We start from the raw sequence: 22,323 nt of genomic DNA, 5'->3' as shown, positions 1-22,323 counted from the left end.
TGGGGACCATCCAGTGGACTGGCTGGGGTTGGGGTGTCAGGTGCTCAGGTTTCCTTCCGTAAAGTGGGAGCTCGTGGGCCCCACCAGGTGACAGGCTGAGGAAGGCCATGGCACACACAGGCCAGTGCAGGCCTACTGGACTCGCATGGACCCAGGCCAAGGCCTTTCCGACTGGTCTACACCCACTAGGGGCAGCAGGACTGGCCAGAGAGCTAGATGGGGCGGTGGGGGGGTGTGCTGCGGTGACTGTATCCCCCCAAATTCGCATCCTCCTGGGACCTCAGGATGAGGACCTACTTGGCTGTTGGGACTTTGTGGGTCAATTAGTAAAGACAGAGCTGAGGTCATCCTGGTTAGAGTGGTCCTAACCTTGCCAGAAGTCCCTGTAGAGACACAGCGTGGGGAGGTATGTGATGAGGGAGGCAGAACCTGGGCACTGGGGTGGCAGGGAGATCCCAGAGCCTGGAGGCGGTGCCCCCATGCCATGTCCTGGACGCCTGCCCTAAACGCGAGATACGTCTATCATTTGAGCTGCTCCATCAGTGACCTTTATGGCTGCCCAGGAGGTGACATGATGGTCTTGTGGCCCGGGGAGCAGAGCCTGCCCCTGGGGACACCCGAGACCCCCAGGGCAAGGATAGTGGGGTGGGGACAGGAGTCCCGTGGATCTAGCTTCCCAGACTCTCTAGAAGGATTTGTGGTTTCTACTGCCAGCCACTGGTCCGTGAGGACACCATTGACCACCAGAAGAGGAAGGTTGATGGGTTCACACTCCCAGGGCATCTGCCATGGCTCCTTGTCTCTGGGCATTCGCTAGCTGTGGGCTGGAAGCTGATGGGCCTCTTGTCCACTGGGTCCAGGGCCTGACTCCGTGTCCAGACTTGTTCCCTTGCTGGGACATCCTGTACTGGATGGATGAGGCCTGGGCCATGCCAAGTCCAGGGCCAGCGGAAGCCTTTGTGGGCTGACCCAGCTCCTGCGGCCGCTCAGGGGCCTCGCTCCCCATCCCACTCACCGCTTCCACCGCCTCCTAGGCTCTGTCAAGAATTCACATAGCTTCCAAGCCAAGATTCCCCTGGGGCACTGCATCCGCTTCTTGCCTCAGGTGGGAAAGAACACCCTCATTGCAGGTCATTGGAGGTCACATTAGGGGTCATACATCCACCCCACAGAAGCTCACAGAGTGTGGCTGCGGCCCACTCACCCTCTAGTCTCCCATGCGGGGGTCGACTTGGACCAGGTCTTCTTTAAAGCAGTGAAACGTCTTCAAATGAGCTCTCACCCCATTGCCGACCATGGAGTCACACAGGTGTGAGACCGTAGTGCAGCCAGAGTCTGACTCTGTCGTCAGCATCCTCCATCTCCCCTGGGACCCCTGTGCCTGTAGCCAAAAGCAGGACAGAGTCCAGAGTGGGCCTGGCGTTCAAGGTTGTTCCCAGCCCAGCTCCCACCTGGTGGGTCTGCTCTGCTCCTGGTTCAGACTGAGTGACATCTCAAGGTGGCTGGCACAGGGATAGCCCCAAAGACATCCTCATCTTGGGACCTGTGGACGTGTCACCTCTTGGGCAGAGGGGACTTTGCAGGTGGGATTAAGCTAAGGCCCCTGAAATGGGATTGACCCCTGGGGTCCCAGTGTCATCACAGGGTCCTTATAAGAGGGAGGTAGAGGGTCAGAGGCATAGAGACAGGAGATGCTGCTCTGCTGGCTGTGAGGATGGAGGGAGGGGCTGCGAGCCAGGGATGCGGTACCTCTAGAAGCTGGAAAAGCGGGGAGCCAGTGCTCCACTGGAGCCTCCAGAGGTTACCAGTCCCATGAACCCATCTCGTACTTCTGACCTCTAGAACCATAAAGTAATAAATGTGCTGTTGTAAGCCGTGGTGTTTGGGGTAGTCTTATTACAGCCGCTTCATCACATGAAGCCCTCATGAGCCCATGACACATATCAGAAGCGGTTGCTCCTGTTAGTATGTCAGAAGGAGTTTTGGAATGGGGAGTGCAGACCTGGGCTGGGGGCAGGCAGTGGGTGTACACCTGCAGGCCCTAACACATCCCCCTGGTAACTAAACCTGAGCCCCGAGTTTCCTGCTGGCCAAAGTGAAAAGGGACAGACTATTGGGGGGCTGTGTGACCCTCACAGCCCACAAGCAGAAAGCTTCCCTTGCCTTCCCTTGGGGCCTGGAGCAGTTCCCTGGAGGCTCCACACAGCTAGCTTGAGCCCAGGACCTGGTGGGGTCAAGCCTGCCTCTGTGTGGGGTCCCCATCCACCAGTTACCTGGGAGGAATCTACAGCTGAGGGAATTTGTTCGGGGGGTCTAGGGTGAGAGGTCAGTCTGGCTCCCACTTGGAGGTAGCTCTGTCTGGACAGTCCTGGCAGTCAGACCAGGCGCCCGCTGAACCGCCACAGCCAGGAGCCCTAGTTCCAGCCAGGGAGGGGTCCGCTGAAAATTTCATCGCTGATGCTCTTTTCTGTATGTTTGAAGGTTTTTGTGAAACACAATGAACTTTAAAATGCTTAGCCTTACAGGGACTTCCGTGGCAGTCCACTAGATTAGAACTCCTTGCTTCTAATGCAGGGGGATGTGGGTTCCATCCTTGGTCAAGGAGGTAAGGTCCTGCATGCCACATGATGTGGCCAAAAAATAGGAAAAAAAAAAAAACAAAAAAACCTTAGATTCACAGCAAAGTGACCAAAATGATACAGAAAATCTCTGAGCACCCTGCCTCACCCTGTGGCTCAGATGGTAAAGAATGTGCCAGCAGTGTAAGAGACCCAGGTTCAATCCCTGGGTCGGGAAGATTACCTGGAGGAGGAAATGACAACCCACTCCAGTATTCTTGCCTGGAAAATCCCATGGACAGAGGAGTCTGACGGCCTCTAGTCCTTGGGGTCGCAAAGAGTTGGACACAACTGAGCGACTGACGCTTCCACTCTTCTCACTGCTTCACCCAGTTGCCCTGCATGTTACATGTGCCAGCTTACACGGCCAAGGACGACGTCACAGGTGCAACCCACGTGACTACACTTGTGTGCCCCCTTATGTGTGCTGAGGCTTCAGGGAGAACCAACCAGATGTCTACAGGGTGCCCCACGTTGGGAGGGGTCGGAGTCCCTGGCGGGCGGCCCACAGACATAACACATCAACTCCAAGGCCCTGTGTCAGTGTATGTTGTTGCTGATGGGTTGACTTAGACCCTTGCTAGGGCAGTGTCCACTTGAGTCCCTCCACTGTGCACCACGGTTGGCGCTAAGCCACTCAGACCCCTACACCCCTGACAGCTCAAGGGGCCCCATGTGGGGTCTCCAGGCCTGGGGTGTACTGTGTGTTTGGGGGATATGGCTTTTCTTCATTCTTCATTTTTTAAATTGAAATATGATTTGCATTTCTTACAATTCAGCAGTTTTAGTACATTCACAGTTGTACAACCATCACCTCCAGATGCAGAACATTCCATCCCCCAAAAGAAGCCCTTCCCCCATGACCAGTCACCTCCACCCCTTTTGCAGCCCCTGACAACCAGGAACCCACTCTTTGTCTGTGGATTGGCCTGTTCTGGACGTTTCCCATCAGTGGGATCACATCCCACGTGTCCTCCTGTGTCTGCTTCTCTCACTGAGCATCGTGTTCTCAGGTCCCCTCCATATGGCAGCCAGGGTCAGGGCTTTAGCCTTTTTCCTGGCTGAATCATATTCCACTGTGTAGAGGGACCACATTGTGTATATCCATCCTGTGGATGAACTGGTGGGTCATTTCTGCTTTTCGACTACTGTGAATCGTGCTGGTGTGAACACGCGTACAGACTTTGCTGTGAGCATGTGTTCCAGATGTGACTGAATCTCCTCTGGGGGATGTTTGGGGCCTTGTTAGGGTCCAGGCTGAGGGGGAGTGCTCAGCCTTCCAGACACCTCTTCAGGCGTTGTGCCTCCAGCTGCCCCTGCCCCTCCAGGCCCTCCTCTGGTCCTCCCCACTCTGGTTTTTCTGGAGTCCTGGCTGCAGGGATATCCACCCTGCCCTCCTCTGCTGCCCCCCAGTGCCCAGCCCCCTGCAGCCCCCTGGGAGCAGGTGCTACTCTGTCTCTTCCTCACAATCTTCCCTGGATCCTTGCATCTCTGCCAGGCCCTGGGGAAGGGGACTCTTTGCAGTGCACTGAGCCCTTCTCTCTCTGTCGCCAGGGTGAGCATGTGCCCTGAGGGTCCCTCCAGGCATCCCAGGTGGGCCTGGATGAGGGCGCTGTCCGTTTGCCAGCTGGGCTTCTGGGAAACAGGATGAGGTCACAGCTCGGGAAAGTGCTTTGCAAACTCTCGGCAGCATCCTATGCGGGTTGGGGGGAGGAGCAGCATCATCTGCTGCGTTGTGGGTGTATCTCCCACAGTTGGAGGCCCCGCCTACCCAGCCAGCAGTTCCCACAGCTCCTGGTACTGGCCAGCGCAGAGTTGCTTCCCATGGGAAGCCCCTGGGTCACTTCCATGGCCAAGGCCCCTGCTCCGGGGTCCTCTGGGGGGAGGGCCTGTCCTGCCTCTCGCAGCACCTGGGCCCCAGGTGTCCCAGGATTGTGGTCCCATCTCTCCCCTCTCACGTCCGTCTTCACCCTGTCTTCTCTTTGTACATGTCCAGATCTCCTTTTTGTAAGGGCACCAGCCATTACTCCAGCATGACCACATTTTAGTTGACTACTTCTGCAGTGACCCCTCCCCAAAGAGGGTCTCATCATGGGCCTCACCCACCCCTACGTGCCCAGCCCGGTGGTGGCCTGGGGACCCGAGAGCATCCTGGCAGCCGGACAGCCCCATGCCAGACAGGGACGAGCAGCCATCTGGTGATGAGATACAGGGGACAGAGTGTGAGCCCACTTCTGGCAATCCGACCAGTTTCCTGCCCCTGAAATCTAATAACAAAAGTTTGTGCTTGTCCTTTGTGGGTCTTCTTTTCATTTCAGTCTCCTAGTAGTTCTTTTTAAAACTGAGACAGAAAAAAAAAAAAAAAACTGAGACAGAATTTACTCACCTTAAAATTTATTTCTCCAAAGTATATTTGCACAGCTGTACAACCACCACCTTTATGTAATTCCAGAACATTCCATTACCCTAAAAAGAAACCCCATCCTCATTAGCAATGACTCCCCAGCCTCTGACAATCAGGCACTCTCTATGTCTGTGGATTGGCTTGTTCTAGACATTTCCTATCAGTGGAATCACACCCGGTGTGTCCTTTGTCTGCTTCTCTCACTGAGCATTGTATTCTCGGGGTCTGTCCGCATGGTAGCAAGTGTCAGGGCTTCCCTCTGTTCCATGGCTGGGTGATGCTCCCGGATATGGACACGTGGTAGTGTTCACCTTTGGCTGCTGTGCATGTGTGGGTTTCCATGTGGACCTGTGTCTCCGTTGCCCCTCATGGGTGCCTGGCAATGGAATCACAGGGTCGTGGGGTGACTTTTCTGAGGACGCTGCCCCATTTCACAGCCCACCTGCCATGTGGGATTCCAGTTTCTCCTCATCCTCCCACACTGGTCCCTGCCGGCTTCATGGATCCAGCCATTTGGGTGGGTGTGGAGTGTGTCCTGCTGGTTTCAGTTTGTATTTCCCTGTTACCAGACTGTGTATGTCCTTACCTCTCCTGGTTGCCATTTCTACATGTTCCTTGTCTTCAGCAGTGGCCTCCAGGCCATGTGCCCCCCCACCTCCTCTCCAGCTGTGGGCTGCAGACTGAATGGGGGTGCAGCATCGGGCCAAGGTGTCCCTGACCTCAGGGACCCTCCCCAACTAGTCCCGGGGCACTGGGCAGGTGCAAGGAGGCCTACAGGCCCACCTGCTTCTCCTGGTTATGGGCCGGCATCAAACTGTCCTGGGATGGGGGTGATCAAAAGAAATAGTCCAGGATGTGGCGCCTAGCCTGACGGCTTTGTGCCCCCGAGGCGCTGGCCCTGTTTGTATCTCGGCCTCTGTGCTGGGCTATGGGTCGCAGGGGGAGATGGAGCGGGGGAAGGACAGAAACCCCTCGCCAGGGTAGGAATGGGAGCTAGGTAGGATCTCAGAGCCCTGCCAGGGTGGCCAAGTGGGAGGTTGGGGAGGCTACAGCATGGGCAAAGGCCCTGGGCTGAGCCGCCTGGGGAGGCAGGCACTGAGAGTCAGCTCTAGGGCAGCCAGGACAGGCAGTGAAGTTCAGGGTGCAGGCTGAGGAACCTAGGGCAGACCCAGGGGGGCCAGCCTTGGTTTCCTCCCCACAGCACGGGGTATATGCCCCTTGAGTTCCTGCTATGGGCACCCCCAGGACAGCCATGGTCCCTGCCAGGCGCAGTTGGGCCCGGACTCGGGGGCAGCGATTTGGGGAAACTGAGGCTGGGGTGGGGAGGGTGCCAGGGCAGCAAGGTACAGGCCGGCAGCAGCAGGGTTCAGGCTGGTGGCGGCAGGCCGGCATTGTTGACAGCCGTCTGTGGCTAGAATCCGCCCCGTTCAGTAATTCTCTGCACTCTGCCAGTAATCGCCCTGACTTACCAGGCAGGCATCATTTCCTGAAAGTCAGCCGGCCTTAGGGGAAGTAGGCGCCGGCGGTGACTAAACCAACATGCAAATGCAGCCGGGCGGGCGCGGGCTGAGGGCTGAGGGCCGGCCGGGCTGAGCCCCCGCGGTCATGAGGCAGCTGCTCCCGCTGCCTCCCAGAGACCCTGCCATCACCATGTCCCAGCTGCGCTTCTGGCTGCAGTTCGCCACTTTCGGCAAGGTAATCCTGCTCCTGCTGGGCGCCCAGGGCCGGCGGGGTGGCGGGGTGGCGCAGCGGAATGGGGGTGGGGTGGGGGGGGTGGGCCGGCCCGTGGGAACAACCAGGGTGGGGGTGGGGAGGCTGCTCCGTCCGGCTTTTTTGGCAGCCAGGGTGATTCCGCTGGAGTTTTCCGAGCAGAGCCACGTGGGATGTGGGGACAGCCAGGGAGGGTAGGCAAGGGGGAAACGGGGGGCCAGAGCCGTCCCACCTGGAGTCTCGGGGGCATTCCGGGCACGGCAGCACTGGCTCCATGGGCCGGGGTGGGGCACGGCTTGAGACAGGCTCTGATGGGACAGGTAGGAATGGTCCTTTCCTGTCCTTCTGTCCTCCCATCCCTCCATCCCCGCTTCCCTTTATCCCCCTCTTATCCATCCCCCTGACCCCGTCCTCCCATCCCTCTGTTTCCTGGTCTGACCTCGGGGCCCTGGATCTGTGTCTGAAGGGTGTTTCTGGTGTTGCTTCCCCAGCTGGGAGGGGTTGCTGAGCAGACCCAGAGCCAGGTCTAGCCTTGGGGCTGTCCTATTCCATCCTTCTGGGTACTGGTGGTGGATGTGAGATGGGGGCATTGCTGCGTGGGCAGCTCCTCCAGGTCCTCCCAGCTCCTCACTGGTCCGGGGTCTCTGGGATGCTGAGAGAACTTTCAGGGTAACCAGCCAGCTCCCCACTCAGGGGCTGCAGTGGAAGGAGCAGGGTGGGGACACAGGTCAGGAGGTGACGGAGGGTGGGGTGGACACAGGCTGCTGCGTTGGCTCTGGTGAGGGCCGGGGAGCTGCCGCCCTGGCCTCACTGGGCCTTGGGACCCAGAGAGGGTGGATCTGGGTTCAGTTGTCTTGCGGGTCTGCCGAGGGTCAGGTCCTGACATGAGCAGGCACCCTCTCACTCACATCCAAACACCCACCCTGCGCAGGGCAGGAGGGGCCCTGGGAGCCCCACCCCCAACCCTGGTGACCCCAGTGAGGCCCTACCTCCCTTTGCCCCTGAGGATCCAGGGACCCCCAGATGATGCTGGCTGCCCCTCCGGGCATCTGGTAGGGACAGTGTCCACAGACTGGGGAGAGGGCACCCGCTTCCTTAATAAATGGTACTTTTCAGAACAGGGTTAGGTTTATAGCGAAGCTGTGGATCAGTTCAGGGTCCCCGTGGGACATACCTCAGCTAAGCACCGCCTGTGTCCCAGTTGATGGGCTAGTGCTGATATGTCATCCTCATCCAAGGTCTGCACGTCCCCTTGTCCTCTCTGCCCCAGGACCCCATGTCACCAGTCCCCCTTGGTCTTGCCATTGTCTCGTCTTGGGAGTGGGGGCCTGGGCAGTTGTGGGTGGAGAGCCCAGGCCGATTGTCCTGCAGGATGTCCCCAGTCTGGGCTTGTCTGGTATTTTCTTGTGGTCACCCTGGGACCATGGATTCCTAGGGGAGGGACCCAGGAGGGGACGTGCCTTTCTCATCTGTCACAGCAGGGGTCCCTGCTGCCAACCTTGACCTGACCTCCTGGTTCCTCCATGGGGGAGGGGGTGTCCTTCCCCTGCACACTGTCCTGGGAAGGGTCTCTGTGCAGCCCTCTCAGAGGGTATAGTCCCCTTCAGCCCAGGGACTCTGCCATGGTCTGGCCCCCCAGCCCTGCCCTGCTTCTTGCCCACTGCTCAGCAACTCTTCTGCCTTCAGGGAGCAGGGCAACCCCTCAGGGCTCCAGGTCTGCTGGCTGATGGCCCGGGCCATCATCACTCTGCCCAAGCTCAGTGCCATGCACTGGGAGGACCACGCATATGTGGTGCCAGGGGATTTCAGCAATGACAGCTGTCCGTGCTTGTACCCAGACCCACCCCAGCCAGCCTCAGTGTCTGGGGACCTTATTGTCCACCAGACTCGGGATGGGCCACCTCTGACCCTAGCTGACCAGGGATGGGCCAGGGAGCAGGCACGCCAGACCCCCCAGCCCTTGCTAGCTCAGTGTCCCCTGAGATGGGTGCTTTGGCCTGTTGAGTCACCCAACTCTTGTGTGAGGGGGCCAGGAGCCTCAAGTGGATCACAGAGCACCTCTTCCTGCTCCTGGGGTTGGCATTCCCCTCCTGCTTCCCTTCCTGCTCTGTCCCAACCTCAAAGATTTTATTCACTGCCTCACCTGGATTGGACCAGGTCATGGGGTCCTGCCACTGCAGGCAGTGGGGGAGGCTGGGGTCTGTCCCCCCAACACCATGAGACCAGGCTGTGCATGGCGGGGGGCAGAGGCCAGTAGGAGCAATTGGGCTGTGGGACGCCATCTTCCTAGGGCCCCCAGCCTCAGACTGGCTGACCTGGCCCTGCCCCTGCCATGACCCTTCCTGCCATTCCCCCTGTCCTCTGGGCACGGTGGGTCCCACCTGCCTGTTTGGGTTCCCCTGCCTGCTAGCATGGGAGCATGGGGGTCTGGGGAAGCTGGTCATTGTCACCTGGAGGTCGCCTCACCCCAGGGTGCAGGTGGTTCCCATGTAGATCAGTGGGAGGGGAGCCCCAGAAACACTCTGCAGGGGGTGGGGCAGGGCTTGGCACTGCCTGAGCCAGGATGCCTAGTCTTAGTGACCTGGGGCTGAGGGGAAGTCCCCCTCTACTGCCCCCACCCAGCCAGGAGCTAGCTCAGCTGCGGCCTCCAGGCCCCAGCCGGGCAATCGGGTGGGCCCCACTCCCTGGCGTCCCTTCCTCCCCAGAGTCCACTGATCTTGAGTCCGTAGGTCAGAGACCCAGCTGGTCTGTCCCACCCACCTTCCTTGCCTCCCCGACCCCCTGCCACAGGTTAGTGGGACAAATGCAGCCTTCCTGGCAGCCCACCTCAGCCCACTTGGCTGTGGCCCTCCGACCACCCTAGTGGGCAGTGACCTGTGGAAGGTGCGCTGGTTGCTCCCAAAGGGCTTGTTCCCTCCTCCTCCGCCTTGGCCCCACCTCCTCCTTGGCCCCTCCCTGCTCAGGAAATGCTCCCACTGACATGCCCTCTGGGACCACAGCCTGTCCATAACCCGCCCCATGTCAAGCAGGCTGGGAGGCTCCTTCCCTGGAGTGATCAGCTGAGCATACCCCACATTCGGGGATGGAGGGGCTAAGGGAGGTGGTTGGGGCCTTCACCTTCCCCAGCTCCAGGCACTGGGGGGCCCCTGAATCTTGGTATCACCCCTTCACAAGGATGGGTGTGCCCTAAGTAGACTACAGCGTGTACTTGTGGGGTCTGCTTTCTCTCACCTCCCCTTACATTTCCCCCTTAAAAAAAAAAAAAAAAAAAAAGCTTTATTGCTATAATTCACATACCATACAGTTGACCCATTTGAAATGTGTAGTTCAGTGTTTGCAGTGCATTCAGAGTCATGCAAGTGTCATCTCTGTTTAGTTCCAGAACATTCCATCATCCCCCGAAGACACCCCATCCCCAAGAGCAGTCACTCCCCTCTCCTCCCCAGCCTCTGACCACCAGGAACCCACTCAACTTTGTGGGTCAGCCTGTTCTGGACGTTTCCCATCAGTGGAATCACATGCTGCGTGTCCTTCTCTGTCTGCTTCTCTGAGCATCATGTTCTCAGGGCCCATCCACATGGTAGTGAGTGTCAGAGCTTTATCTCTTTCTGTGGCCAAGCATCATCCACGGCATGACTGGACCTGTGGCTCTGCCTGTGTGGCCTCACAGCCGCCCATACCTAGCCTGTCTTCCAGGACTCCTCATACCTCGATGACCTCTCCAACGCTTCCATCTTCTCCTCGTCCGTGGACTCCCTCTCGGACATAGCTGACACACCCGACTTCCCACCCGCTGACAGCCTCAGCCAGGTGCCTACCATCTGGGACGTGAGCACTGGCCCCTCCGCCCACGACAAGGTCAGTGCACCCAGCCTCCAAGCTGGCTGGCAGCCATGCCAAGGCTGTTCAGACCCAGACAATGCTGCTACTCAAGGTTGCTCGTGTCTCCCATGCGGGCCTGAAGATGCAGGGGCTCCCAGTGGGAAGGGGGACTCTGGGGAGCATAGCACACACTAGTGGATGTTGGTGGATATCTCCCCAGCTGCCCTGACAGGCTCAGTGCCCGTGAAACTCCTGGACCCTCAGGAAGGGTCAGGGGGATGTGACATTCCCAGAGCAGGTACAGTAGGCAACCCAGGCCCAACCCCACCTCTGGCTGCAGGGGCCCAGTAGGGCAGTAACCCTGCCCTCCCCTCACCAGGGCCCTCCCACCGGCTCCTAGCCTCTGCCAGGCCCAAGCGGGCAGCTGAAACCCCACACGTACTCCTGCTGTGGCCAGCAGGGCTGCAGGAACCTGACTCAGCCTTCCAGGAACCTGAGCCCAAGGCTGTTTGTTTGTTTTTGTTAATTTAAAAAAAAAAAAAAAACGGGAGAGGGAATTGAGGGTAGGTTTCTGATCTCCTTGTACCGCATTTCTATTTTATTTTCATTTCAAGAAAACTGTGTGTTTTTTTTTTAAACTTCCCTGGTGGTCCAGGGGCTAAGACTGTGCTTCTACATAGGGAGGCACAGGTTTGATCCCAGATAGGGAACTAAGATCCCACATGTTGCACAGCACAGCCGCCCACCCCACCCCACCCCCACCAAAAAAAGAAAGGGAAACTACACTTTGATTAAAAAAACAAAAGTTTGTTTTTACTTTCCTTCCAGTTTTATTGAGATGTAATTGACACATGGCACTAAGTTTAAGGAGATGCACACACAGCACAACGATTGACTTGCCTATGTCATGAAAAAGGACCACAATAAGTCAGTGAACATCCACTGTCTCGTATCAATACAATAATAAAGAGATAGAGGGACTTCCCTGGTGGTCCAGTGGTAAGAACTCAGCGCTGTCACTGTTGGGAGCCTGGGTTCAATACCCGGTTGGGGAACTAAGAGCCCACAAGCCACACAGCATAGCCAAAAAAGGAAAAAAAAAGAAAAGAAGTAGAAAACCTTTTTTTTTTCTTGTGCCCAGAACTCCTTGCATCTACTGTTAACTTTCATATACAATGTACAGCAGTGTTCTCTACTTATCATGCTGCCTGTTGTGTTCCTAATTCTTACTTATCTAGGGCTTTGTGTGCCCCTAGTACTTATTTATGCAGCAGATCTAAGCAGGCAGGCAGCAGGAGGGAGGCTTGTAGCCAGCTGAGGGGCATGAGGACAATCGGGCAAGCCCTCCTGGAGGCTGGGGGCCTATCCAGGCACTTCAGCCCCGCCTCTGACCTACAGGCTCATGCCCCCTCTTCCTGCCTCTCCCCTCCAGCTGTTCCCGCCCAGTGGGCCATTTACAGGCCTCGAGGACCCTGTGTCCTCCCTCCCCAGCACCCCACTTCTCATCAGCTACCAGGTGAGCCAGGTACCTTCCCTAGCCCTGCCCACCCCTCCTGGGCACTAGGGAGGGCCACTCAGGCACTTGCTGTGTGCAGAGTCTGGGCCAGCTTGGGAGCATGGTCTATTTTACAGACAGGGAAACTGGGGTCCCAGGGAGGCACCATGCTGTGGGGGGCAGGGGGGGAGGGTAACACCTTCCCATCACCTGAGTCACTGGGCTGGCTAGTGGTCCAGGCCCCTGCCCCTGACGGGGAGGCTGGCGGGCCGCAGGGGACAAGACAGTCCCCAGTATGACAGCACCTCTCCTCAGGCTCAGAGTCAGCCTGAGGAGGACGACGAGGCTGAGGAGGATGAGGCGGAGGAGCTGGGCCATGCGGAGACGTACGCTGACTATGTGCCATCCAAGTGTGAGTGTCCTGCTATGGAGACCCCCAGCTGCACAGTGCCTGGGGCCTGGGTCCTCTGGCCTGGGGTGCCCATTTCAGGGGTCTCTGAAGGTCCCAGGGAACCTTAAACTGCCAGAGCAGGTGTGGGTGCTGAGGGTGGTCTCCTGAGGGACTCTTCTGTAATCAGGGTTGTGATCCTCACCTGGCACAAAACCAGCCACAGGCCGATGTTGCAATGGAGAGGCAGGCCGCCTTCCTCTGCACCTGGGAGGGTTTTAGGAATCTGCCACCTGCTGGCACTATGCTGATGGGCCCTCCCCTCCACTTCCTGGGGCGTGCCATGCCCATCCTGGCCCCAGGCAGACCTCCCTAGTGCCCTGGTCACGTCCAGGCCACGCCCCTGACCTGGTCCCTCGGCACATCCCTACAGCCAAGATCGGGAGGCAGCACCCGGACCGTGTGGTGGAGACCAGCACGCTGTCCAGCGTCCCACCGCCAGACATCACCTACACCCTCGCCCTACCCTCCTCAGACAGCGGGGCCCTATCTGCCCTGCAGCTGGAGGCCATCACCTACGCCTGTCAGGTGATCCCGGGGTCTCCCACTGGGTCTGCGGCCTGCGTGGGGATAGTCTCAGTGCCCACCCTGACCCTGTCGAACGCTGACCCCCCCTCCCCCACCCCCGCAGCAACATGAGGTCCTGCTCCCCAGCGGGCAGCGCGCGGGCTTCCTCATCGGCGATGGCGCGGGTGTGGGTAAGGGCCGCACGGTGGCCGGCGTCATCCTGGAGAACTATCTGCGAGGCAGGAAGAAGGCCTTGTGGTGAGCTGCCTCCCCTGGGTGCGGGGTGGGCCCGCAGCCTGGGAGGGGGCTCCTGAAGCCTACTGGCCCACAACCCCAGGTTCAGCGTCTCCAATGATCTCAAGTACGACGCGGAGCGCGACCTCCGGGACATCGCTGCCCCCGGCATCGCGGTGCACGCACTGAGCAAGGTGGGTGGGCCACAGCCCCAAACCTGGTGCGGGTCGGGGTCGCGGAGCCCAGCTCTGGCCAAGCCACCTCACGCACAGATGTCCGCTCCCTTCCCCAGATCAAGTACGGCGACAACACTACCTCAGAGGGCGTTCTCTTCGCCACCTACTCCGCCCTGATTGGTGAGAGCCAGGCGGGTGGGCAGCACCGCACGCGCATCCGGCAGATCCTGGAGTGGTGCGGGGAGGCCTTCGACGGCGTGGTATCCTCGCTGGGATGGGGGCGGGGCCGAGCCCAGAGGCGGGGCTAGAGGGGCGGGGTCTAGGACAGGGGGCCGGGAGACCCTGACAAGTCCCATCCTGGGAGGCTCTGGAGGGGTGGAAGTGCGGGAGGAATTCCCAGCAGGGAGGGTCTGGTGTCCCACGCTCGCCCTCAGTGACCGTTGCTACCCATCCCTGGCTGGTTGCCTAGGCCTCCTGGCTCCAATGGGCCGGACCCATGTCCACAGGGTCAGGGTGGTGGTGGCTGAGACACTCCAGGCGGTGAGACTCAAGGTCTGGAGAGTACTTCCTGCCCTGTCCTCATCCAGCCCCCTAGTAGTGGAGCTGAGTGGGCCGGCCAGGCCAGGCAATCCAAAGGGGAGCCAGGCCAAAGGCCCCCCCTGCCCCAGTTTTGCCAGCTGGTGTGGGTCCCACGCCTCTCCCTCCTTTGCTCTTAAGCCTGAGATTACTTCCTTTTTGCTCACACCAAACTGTAGGAAAATGAAATGTAGGAGAGTATAAGCTAGAGTCTGATGTTTGTGTCCTGTCCACCTCTTCTTGTTTCACACACTCCTTTTACCAGTAACAATCTTCCAGAGGACCCACCTTGGCCTCACCACAGCTGGGCATTCAAGGGCCACAACTTCTGGGAATTTCTGCAGGGGCCCACAGAGGATCCTCAAGCTCTATCCTCCCAGGATCCACCCTTGTTCCCAGAAGTGGGGCAGCTGCATTCTCCAGAGGCTCCCCCTTCCTCTTGATGAGAGGAGACCTGGGGTCCTCTGCTCACAGGGTAAAATCTGTACAGAGGCCCTCAAGCAAGACACAGCAGCAGGTCTATTGATGCATCAGCTCAGCAACAGCATGAAAAATAACAAGGTTAACCTCACTGGGGGGTAGCCTGTTGGCATCAGGCTAACCTTCTCACCCATGTTCCCACAAGTTCTCCATCGACCCTCTATACATTTGTGTGGACACGTGCGCACACACATGGCACTCACACCTTGTCTTTCAGATAGGTTTGTAAAAGACTTACTTGTCTGTAACTTGCTCCCCTGAAAACATGAAGAACTTTCTATGTATTCCAACTTCTGTGAACATCACTGGGGTCCAGAGGCTGTTTTCCAGTGGCCCTGGTGGCCTGACACCCCAAGGACCCCGCCCTGTGGCTAGAGACTCCAGACACCTTCTGGATTTCCCCCAGCCAGGAAGAGAAGCAGTGTGGTGGGTCTGTGGGGCGGCCTGCCTTCCAGAATAGTCCTTAACCCACGCCCAACCCAGATTGTGTTCGACGAGTGCCACAAAGCCAAGAATGCAAGCTCCACCAAGATGGGCAAGGCCGTGCTAGACCTGCAGAACAAACTGCCCCTGGCCAGGGTGGTCTATGCCAGCGCCACAGGTGAGGGCCCTCTCATCGATGGGTGATACCTGCTCCAGCACAGCTGTAGGGGCATCCGATCTGCAGCCCGGCTCCTGCCGGCTACCTTGCAGCCTCTCTGCAGAGAAACCAGCCCCTGTCAGGGGCCTCAGGTCCCTGTTGCTGGCCCTCATGCCATTTCTGGGGCCCCATCCAAGGCTGCCAACCTAGCCAGGTCAGAGGAGCTGACAGCGGCCCCCCTCCCCAGGTGCTTCTGAGCCCCGGAACATGATCTACATGAGCCGCCTGGGCATCTGGGGTGAGGGCACGCCCTTCCGGACCTTCGAGGAATTTCTGCACGCCATCGAGAAGAGGTACGCTCTTCATGCCCACGTGATGGAGGTGGGGCCGCAGAGGGCCCTGCTTCTCATATGTGAAGGTGCACCCCTCCCACCCACTCTCCTGTGGCAACCAGGGGAGTCTTGGAATGAAAATTCCGTGCTTTTTCTGCCTAGTACTCCAATCATCTCAGGGGAAGGGCCCTCCCCTGCCCCCTGCCAAGGCAGACCACTTTCTCTTTCCAAGGCTCACCCACAGGGCCTTTGCATATGCTCTCTGCCCCACACACCGCACCCTCTGCACCTAGTCCTTCCTCACTCTCCACAGTGACAGCCCCTACCTCGCTGGCTCCATCTCTTGGGACCTAGCATGTGGTCCCTAGCTGGCACCCAGGCAGCCTGTGCTTGCCCACAGGGGTGTGGGCGCCATGGAGATTGTGGCCATGGACATGAAGGTCAGTGGCATGTACATCGCTCGCCAACTCAGCTTCTCTGGTGTCACCTTCCGCATTGAGGAGATCCCGCTGACCCCAGCCTTCGAGCGCATCTATAACCGGGCAGCCTTGCTGGTGAGCCTCTGACCTAACAGACAGCCTTGGTGTCCCCTTGGAGTTCTGCCCCGTCACCTTCAGCATCTCCCCTTGAGGGCGCCACTCAGATTAGTCAGACTGTAGACAGGAGGAAGCGGCTGGCCCACCCACCTCATCCTTGGCAGGAGCCCAGCATCTCAATCCCGTTCTAGCTGGGGATTCTGTCGGACTCCCCTCCCCACGTTGCCCCCAGGCGTGATCCAGAGCTGGTGGCCGTTTCAGGTTCTCTCTATGGGGCCGTTCTAGGTGTTACAGGGTGTGGAACAGCCTCTCTGGCCTGACCAGGTCAATACCAAGAACCCCCACCCTGGTGACAACTACAGATGCCCCAGACATGGCCCGCTGTCCCCTGGGGGCCAGTGGCAGGAGGCGGGCAGGGCAGATATCCCCACGACTCTGGAGGTGTTGGCCATTTACTCTCTGATTACATGAGTGCCATTTTCACCGTGGCTTTCCGAACGTTATACATCTTGGATTTTTAGCATTTCTGACCATCCAGCTATCGCCAGGGCCTCTGTATAGCCCCACTTACAGCCCCCGTTCTCTGGCCCTACATTTCTGTGGGGTGGGGGCCGGCAGTAGCAAGCTGAGCTTTGCATGTCGTTGCAGTGGGCCGAGGCCCTGGGCGTGTTCCAGCAGGCAGCCGATTGGATTGGCCTGGAGTCGCGCAAGTCCCTGTGGGGCCAGTTCTGGTCAGCCCATCAGCGATTCTTCAAGTACCTGTGTGTGGCCGCCAAGGTGCACCGGCTGGTGGAGCTGGCCCAGGAGGAGCTGGCGCAGGACAAGGTGAGCTGGGCTGGGCTGAGTCCCCAGAAAGAAGCGGGCACAGGCTTGTGTGGAGAACGGGGTTGTCTGGGAGCTGAGGCCAGCCATTGGTGCCAGGTTAACGTCCCAGGGGATGTGGGCTTGTTAGGGTCTGGCAGCCTGAGTAACACAGGGAAAGGAGGACGGAGTAACAGGCCAGCCCCACGTTCCCAGCTGCAGGGGCGGGTGTGGGGGCAGGGGTACCAAGCCTGCTCACACACACCCTCCTCTGCAGTGTGTGGTCATCGGGCTGCAGTCCACAGGTGAGGCACGGACCCGAGAGGTGCTGGGCGAGAAGGAGGGACAGCTTGATGGCTTCGTGTCCGCCGCCGAGTGAGTGACAACTTTAGGGCCCTTTCCCTGTGTGACCAACCCTGGGGCTGACCTGGGGCCTGGCCCTGCCTGTGACCGCAGCCAAAGGAGCCGACCCCGACCCTCAGAGACCTTAGGTCCAGCCGAGGTTATTAAGCCAGAAAGGGTAACCATGGGGACCCAGCACTCGGTGGGCACCAGCAGGGTCCCGAGACTTTCGAATGAGGCTTCCCCAGGCTTGCCCCCTACATGGGTATTGGGCTGATTCAAGGACTACGCAGATTTTAGGGACTGTCCCTGGTGGTCCCTGAAGCCCCTGGCCTCCCTTCTCACCCTGGGCGAGGATCCTAGCACAAGGCCCCTTGCCTGCTCTGCCTCATCCCATCTCTTCCCGCATGATCCAGCATGTCCTCCCTTCCCTTGGGCCCCCTACCCTAGGATGCCCCCCTTCTACTTCAGAGCCATCAGCGCTTGCAGGCAGAGCCCCACCCAGCCCCCCACCTATATTTCATCCATTGCCCACCAAGTATGGGTAGGACCCTGGTGGGACCCCTGCCCCTGTCCCTGCAGCTCCTTCCCCCTCTACCCATCTTCTCTGAGTCCCTGTGCTCAGACCCACCCTTGGGGCCCCTTGGTGCTAGGCATCCACTCCCTGCAGAGTAGCCCTTAACACATGGGACCCAACCCCTCCATGTCTCCCAGTGAAAACAAACTCTGCGTCTCACTTTCAGAGGCGTCTTTTTGTCGCTAATTCAGAAGCACTTTCCTTCGACCAAGAGAAGGCGAGAGAGAGGAGCAGGCAGTAAGAGAAAGCGTAAGTGCCTGCCACCCACCTGGACCTTGTGCCTATGGCCTCTCACTGCTTCTGCCAGCCCTCCAGCCTCCCTCCTTTCTGACCCTTGACCTAGGTTGGTGTGCTGCCACACAGCCACATGGCCTGAGCCCATCCCCACCCCAGCCCTCCAGCGCAGCTGCTCAGTCAGCAAAAAACCCCAGTGCTGCAGGATGGTGGTGTGGCTAGTGCATCCCCAAGGCCTCCAGCAGCATCCCCAGAAGGCAAGGCCTTGTATTCCCCAGGTGAAAGTGAGCCTGAAACCACACTGGTCCAGGGGACCAGGATGGAGCTTGTACAAAGCACCCCAGGATAGGGGGGTGGCCTGAGCACCTACCTGCAGGCACACACTGCACCCCGTTCTTGCAGGCAAAGGCTGAGCATCCTCTCATCAGGGGGAAGTGAGGCTCAGAGAGACCAAGCAACTCACCTGAGAGCACACAGCCAGCCTTGGGGCCCAGTCCTGCCCCTCAGGCTGGAAGCGCCCTCCAGGGTGTCTGGGACAGTATTCAGGTTATTTGGGCCCCTGGACCGCCACCCCCGAGGGCTTGGGCATGTCCTCTGGCCGACCCACCCAGTGCCATCTTGTGAGGTGGGGCACGTGGCCTCCCCAGGCACCACCCAAGGACACACTGCTATGTCAGGAAGTCTGGCAGGGTCAGTAACACGTCCCCGCCAGCAGCAGGGCCCAGACATGCCACAGCTGCACAGGGGGAAGGGGCTTGGGCTATAAGCCCTAACCTCCAGGCATGCAGCCTGTCCCTGGGCCACTGGGAGTCTCCCCGGGACCAGGCTGCAGTGACCCTTGATTGCTCCCCTGCAGGGCGGCCACGGGGCCGTGGGGCCAAGGCACCCAGACTGGCATGTGAGGTGGCAGGTGTGATCCGCATCAGTGACGACAGCAGCACGGAGTCGGACGGCGGCCTGGACAGTGACTTCCACTCCTCGCCCGAGTCCCTGTTGGACGACGATGTGGTCATCGTGGACGCCATCGGGCTCCCGGCCGATGACCGCGGTGAGGCCCAATGCCGCCCTCCCCATCCTTGCTTCTCAGGCTCTGAGCAGGAAGTCAGGGGCACATGAGCAGGGGCAGCCAGGGGTTCGGGGAAAGATTCTAGACCCCCACTACCCATGGACTCCCTCACCCCTGAGGGCCCAGGGCTGGGAGCAGGGCTGTGGACAGGCAGCCTGGTCCAGTTCCCCCTGACCCTCCGGCCCCACAGGCCCCTTGTGCCTCCCACAGCGGGACCTGCACGGCCCCGGTGTCCTGGAGCGGGTTGAGCGGCTGAAGCAGGACTTGCTGGCCAAGGTGCAGGCGCTGGGCCGGGAGCTGCCAGTCAACACCCTGGACGAGCTCATTGACCAGCTGGGGGGCCCAGAGTGTGTGGCTGAGGTGAGCTCTGGTGCCCTCTGGTGGCCAGCTTGGTGGGGGTGGCTGCTGGGTCCAGTGTCCTGCTTTCCCCTTCAGGCAGTGCTGCCCAGGCCCAACCTCCAAAACCCCTCCCTTTCCCTTCCTCTCTTCCTCTCTTCCACTGTGTGCCTGTGCGCTTTCCTGGGACAGGCCCTGGTGCCATCTCAGATCTGTCTTGGTCCTATGTGGTCGGGTTGCAATAAAAAGACTCAGGAAGATGTAGTGACCGTGCCTGCTGACGACCCCATGGGTACCTGAGCCTAGGGAGAGGCCAGGTTCTGGCAGCCCCCACCACCCACCCACACCCAGGAGCCCCAGGAGCCAGATGGGGGGACAGATGGGGAAACAGGCCCATGGGGACCAGCCCCTGGGTGGCCACACCAGCTGACAACCTGTCCTCTCTCCCCGCCATGGCCATAGATGACCGGCAGGAAGGGCCGCGTAGTGTCCAGACCTGATGGGACAGTGGCGTTCGAGTCACGAGCGGAGCAGGGTCTCTCCATTGATCACGTGAACCTCAGGGAGAAGGAACGCTTCATGAGTGGGGAGAAGGTGGGGGCCCTGGGGCACCCTGTGTGGTGGCTGCATGTGGGCTGAGAGGCGAAGGGCTCTTGATAGACTGGCTGGAGGACCACCAGCTGTGTATAGGGGTGTGTGCTGTGCTTGTGTGCCTGAGTGGGGCCCCCTAGCCCTCACCAGTCCCACTTTCAGTTTGAGTCGTCCAGGCCCTCTGTCAGTCTAATGTCTGCAGGGCCAGCAGACTCTGGGGGTGACTCAAGGTGGTCCTGACTCTAACTCTAAGCCCACAGAGGCTCCTCAGGGACACACATACCTGACTCTGTGTGGGTCACCCTGAATGCTTCCAGTTAACCCAGGGCACATGGGGTGTGGGGCAAGGTGGAGCAGGCTGCCCGCCCTGCCGCCCCTCTGACCCATCCCCGACCCTGTGTCCCAGCTTGTGGCCATCATCTCAGAGGCCTCCAGCTCCGGCGTCTCCCTCCAAGCTGACCGCCGGGTCCAGAACCAGCGGCGCCGGGTGCACATGACGCTGGAGCTGCCCTGGAGCGCTGACCGAGCCATCCAGCAGTTTGGTGAGCCCTGCTCCCACCCCAGGCCACGCCCCAGGGGCCCCACCTGGTCCCTAAACACCCCTTCTGCCTCCAGGCCGGACCCACCGCTCCAACCAGGTCTCTGCGCCGGAGTACATCTTCCTTATTTCAGAGCTGGCGGGGGAGCGCAGGTTTGCTTCCATCGTGGCCAAGCGGCTGGAGAGCCTGGTGAGCCTGTAGGCAGGGGGCGGGCTGGTAGCTCCCAAGGGGGGCGGGCCAAGGAGAAGCAACACATGAGTAACGTGTGACGGCCTCCCATCCTGGACAGGGGGCTCTGACCCATGGGGACCGCCGTGCCACTGAGTCCCGGGACCTGAGCAAGTACAACTTTGAGAACAAGGTACCTGAGGAGGTGGGGCCCAGGAGAGGAGTGTTCCCGGGGTGCTGAGACCTGGGGTGCCCCGGTCTCTGACATGGCCCTTGGCCCTCCCCACAGTACGGTGCCCGGGCGCTCAGCTGTGTCCTCACCACCATCCTAAGCCAGACGGAGAGCAAAGTGCCACTGCCCCAGGGCTACCCCGGAGGGGATGCCGCCTTCTTCCGCGGTGAGCTGGTAGACCCCCCACACGTACACACCAGGGGCACAGGAGACACTGGCGGTGAAGGGGAGCCCCGGTAGACTGTGGCCAGCAGTCGTGCGAGGCTCTCCCTCTCCACAGACATGAAGCAGGGGCTGCTGTCAGTGGGCATTGGAGGGCGCGAGTCCCGGTCCGGCTGCCTGGACGTGGAGAAGGGTGAGTCCCTCGCTGGCTGGCACCTCCAGGATGGGGAGGAGGGGGCGGATATGAGGGGAGAGGGGGAAGACAGGGAGGCCGCCTGGACATAGCCTGAGGCACCCTGCCATCCGCAGACTGCTCCATCAGCAAGTTCCTGAACCGCATCCTGGGGTTGGAGGTGCACAAGCAGAATGCGCTTTTCCAGTACTTCTCCGACACGTTTGACCACCTTATTGCCGCCGACAAGAGGGAGGGCAAATACGACATGGGCATCCTGGGTAAGCCCTGTGGGGTTGCCTTCCCCTGGGCCAGGCCCCAGACCACCGCTCAGCCCACTCACCCGCTCACCCTCTGCAGACCTGGCCCCTGGCATTGATGAGATCTACGAGGAGAGCCAGCAGGTGTTCCTGGCGCCTGGGCACCCGCAGGATGGACAGGTGGTCTTCTACAAGGTGAGCAGCTCTGCCCCGCCCCGGCCCCGCTCACTGCCCCTCCCCACCCTGTTCACCGCCCCTCCTATCACCTGACACCTGTGTGCCCGCAGATCAGTGTGGACCGTGGCCTGAAGTGGGAAGAGGCCTACGCCCGGTCACTGGAGCTGACGGGCACCCACGACGGCTTCTACCTCTCCTACAAGGTGGGTCCTACAGCAAGCCCCCAACGTTCTCCCAGGGGCAGGACCCAGGCTGGTGGGTTGTCAGGGGAGGGCAGTGGCCATCCTCACGCCCTCTTGGTTGACATGCTTTCTCGGATACGCGGCGCACCCCTGTGCACTGCCCCATCCAGGTCCGCGGCAACAAGCCCAGCTGCCTGCTGGCCCAGCAGAACCGCGGCAAGCTCTTCACCGTGTACAAGCCCAACATAGGACGGCAGAGCCAGCTAGAGTCCTTGGATAGCCTGAGCCGGAGGTTCCACCGGGTAGGTCCCCGGGGCCCCCTCTGTACCCTTAATGGTCCAGTGTCCAGCAGCCCCCAGGCTGCCCTGGCCGCTAGGTGGGGGATGAGCAGCCCTGGGTCCTTTGCGACACAGTTTCCCGCCGACCAGCTGGGGAGCATGGACAGGCTCGTGCAGGGGCTCAATCCGCTGTGTCCGCAGGTGACAGCAGAGGAGGCCAGGGAGCCCTGGGAAAGCAGCTACACCTTCTCGTTGACGCACTGCAGCCACACCACATGGTGAGGGCCC

General features: G+C 59.9%; 1 protein-coding gene across 5 annotated transcripts in view; it reads left to right on the top strand.

Moving 5' to 3' along the window:
- Window positions 1-22,323, top strand: part of SBNO2 (strawberry notch homolog 2) — a 38,611-nt gene that overhangs the window by 14,801 nt on the left and 1,487 nt on the right. The window contains exons 1-27 of one of the 5 annotated variants that reach the window (XM_068979343.1): window positions 6,589-6,717; window positions 10,429-10,590; window positions 11,987-12,070; window positions 12,365-12,461; window positions 12,871-13,025; window positions 13,129-13,262; window positions 13,342-13,432; window positions 13,531-13,674; window positions 14,954-15,071; window positions 15,298-15,403; window positions 15,783-15,936; window positions 16,567-16,743; window positions 16,997-17,094; window positions 17,805-17,887; window positions 18,729-18,920; window positions 19,129-19,298; window positions 19,737-19,868; window positions 20,272-20,407; window positions 20,481-20,593; window positions 20,694-20,765; window positions 20,862-20,970; window positions 21,085-21,159; window positions 21,276-21,419; window positions 21,499-21,593; window positions 21,686-21,778; window positions 21,928-22,059; window positions 22,237-22,313. In XM_068979343.1, coding sequence (XP_068835444.1) covers window positions 6,628-6,717; window positions 10,429-10,590; window positions 11,987-12,070; window positions 12,365-12,461; window positions 12,871-13,025; window positions 13,129-13,262; window positions 13,342-13,432; window positions 13,531-13,674; window positions 14,954-15,071; window positions 15,298-15,403; window positions 15,783-15,936; window positions 16,567-16,743; window positions 16,997-17,094; window positions 17,805-17,887; window positions 18,729-18,920; window positions 19,129-19,298; window positions 19,737-19,868; window positions 20,272-20,407; window positions 20,481-20,593; window positions 20,694-20,765; window positions 20,862-20,970; window positions 21,085-21,159; window positions 21,276-21,419; window positions 21,499-21,593; window positions 21,686-21,778; window positions 21,928-22,059; window positions 22,237-22,313 — 3,233 coding nt within the window. In that variant the 5' untranslated portion in view covers window positions 6,589-6,627. Of the gene's footprint in view, window positions 1-6,588; window positions 6,718-10,214; window positions 10,316-10,416; window positions 10,591-11,986; window positions 12,080-12,364; window positions 12,462-12,870; window positions 13,026-13,128; window positions 13,263-13,341; window positions 13,433-13,530; window positions 13,675-14,953; window positions 15,072-15,297; window positions 15,404-15,782; window positions 15,937-16,566; window positions 16,744-16,996; window positions 17,095-17,804; window positions 17,888-18,728; window positions 18,921-19,128; window positions 19,299-19,736; window positions 19,869-20,271; window positions 20,408-20,480; window positions 20,594-20,693; window positions 20,766-20,861; window positions 20,971-21,084; window positions 21,160-21,275; window positions 21,420-21,498; window positions 21,594-21,685; window positions 21,779-21,927; window positions 22,060-22,236; window positions 22,314-22,323 lie in introns of those variants that run through there. The other 4 variants (XM_068979345.1, XM_068979342.1, XM_068979346.1 and 1 more) reach the window with 4 other exon arrangements.

This window comes from Capricornis sumatraensis, chromosome 9 (genome assembly GCF_032405125.1).
Source record: "Capricornis sumatraensis isolate serow.1 chromosome 9, serow.2, whole genome shotgun sequence".
Taxonomy (NCBI): Eukaryota; Metazoa; Chordata; class Mammalia; order Artiodactyla; family Bovidae; genus Capricornis; species Capricornis sumatraensis.
This window is presented reverse-complemented; position numbering and strand designations above follow the sequence as displayed.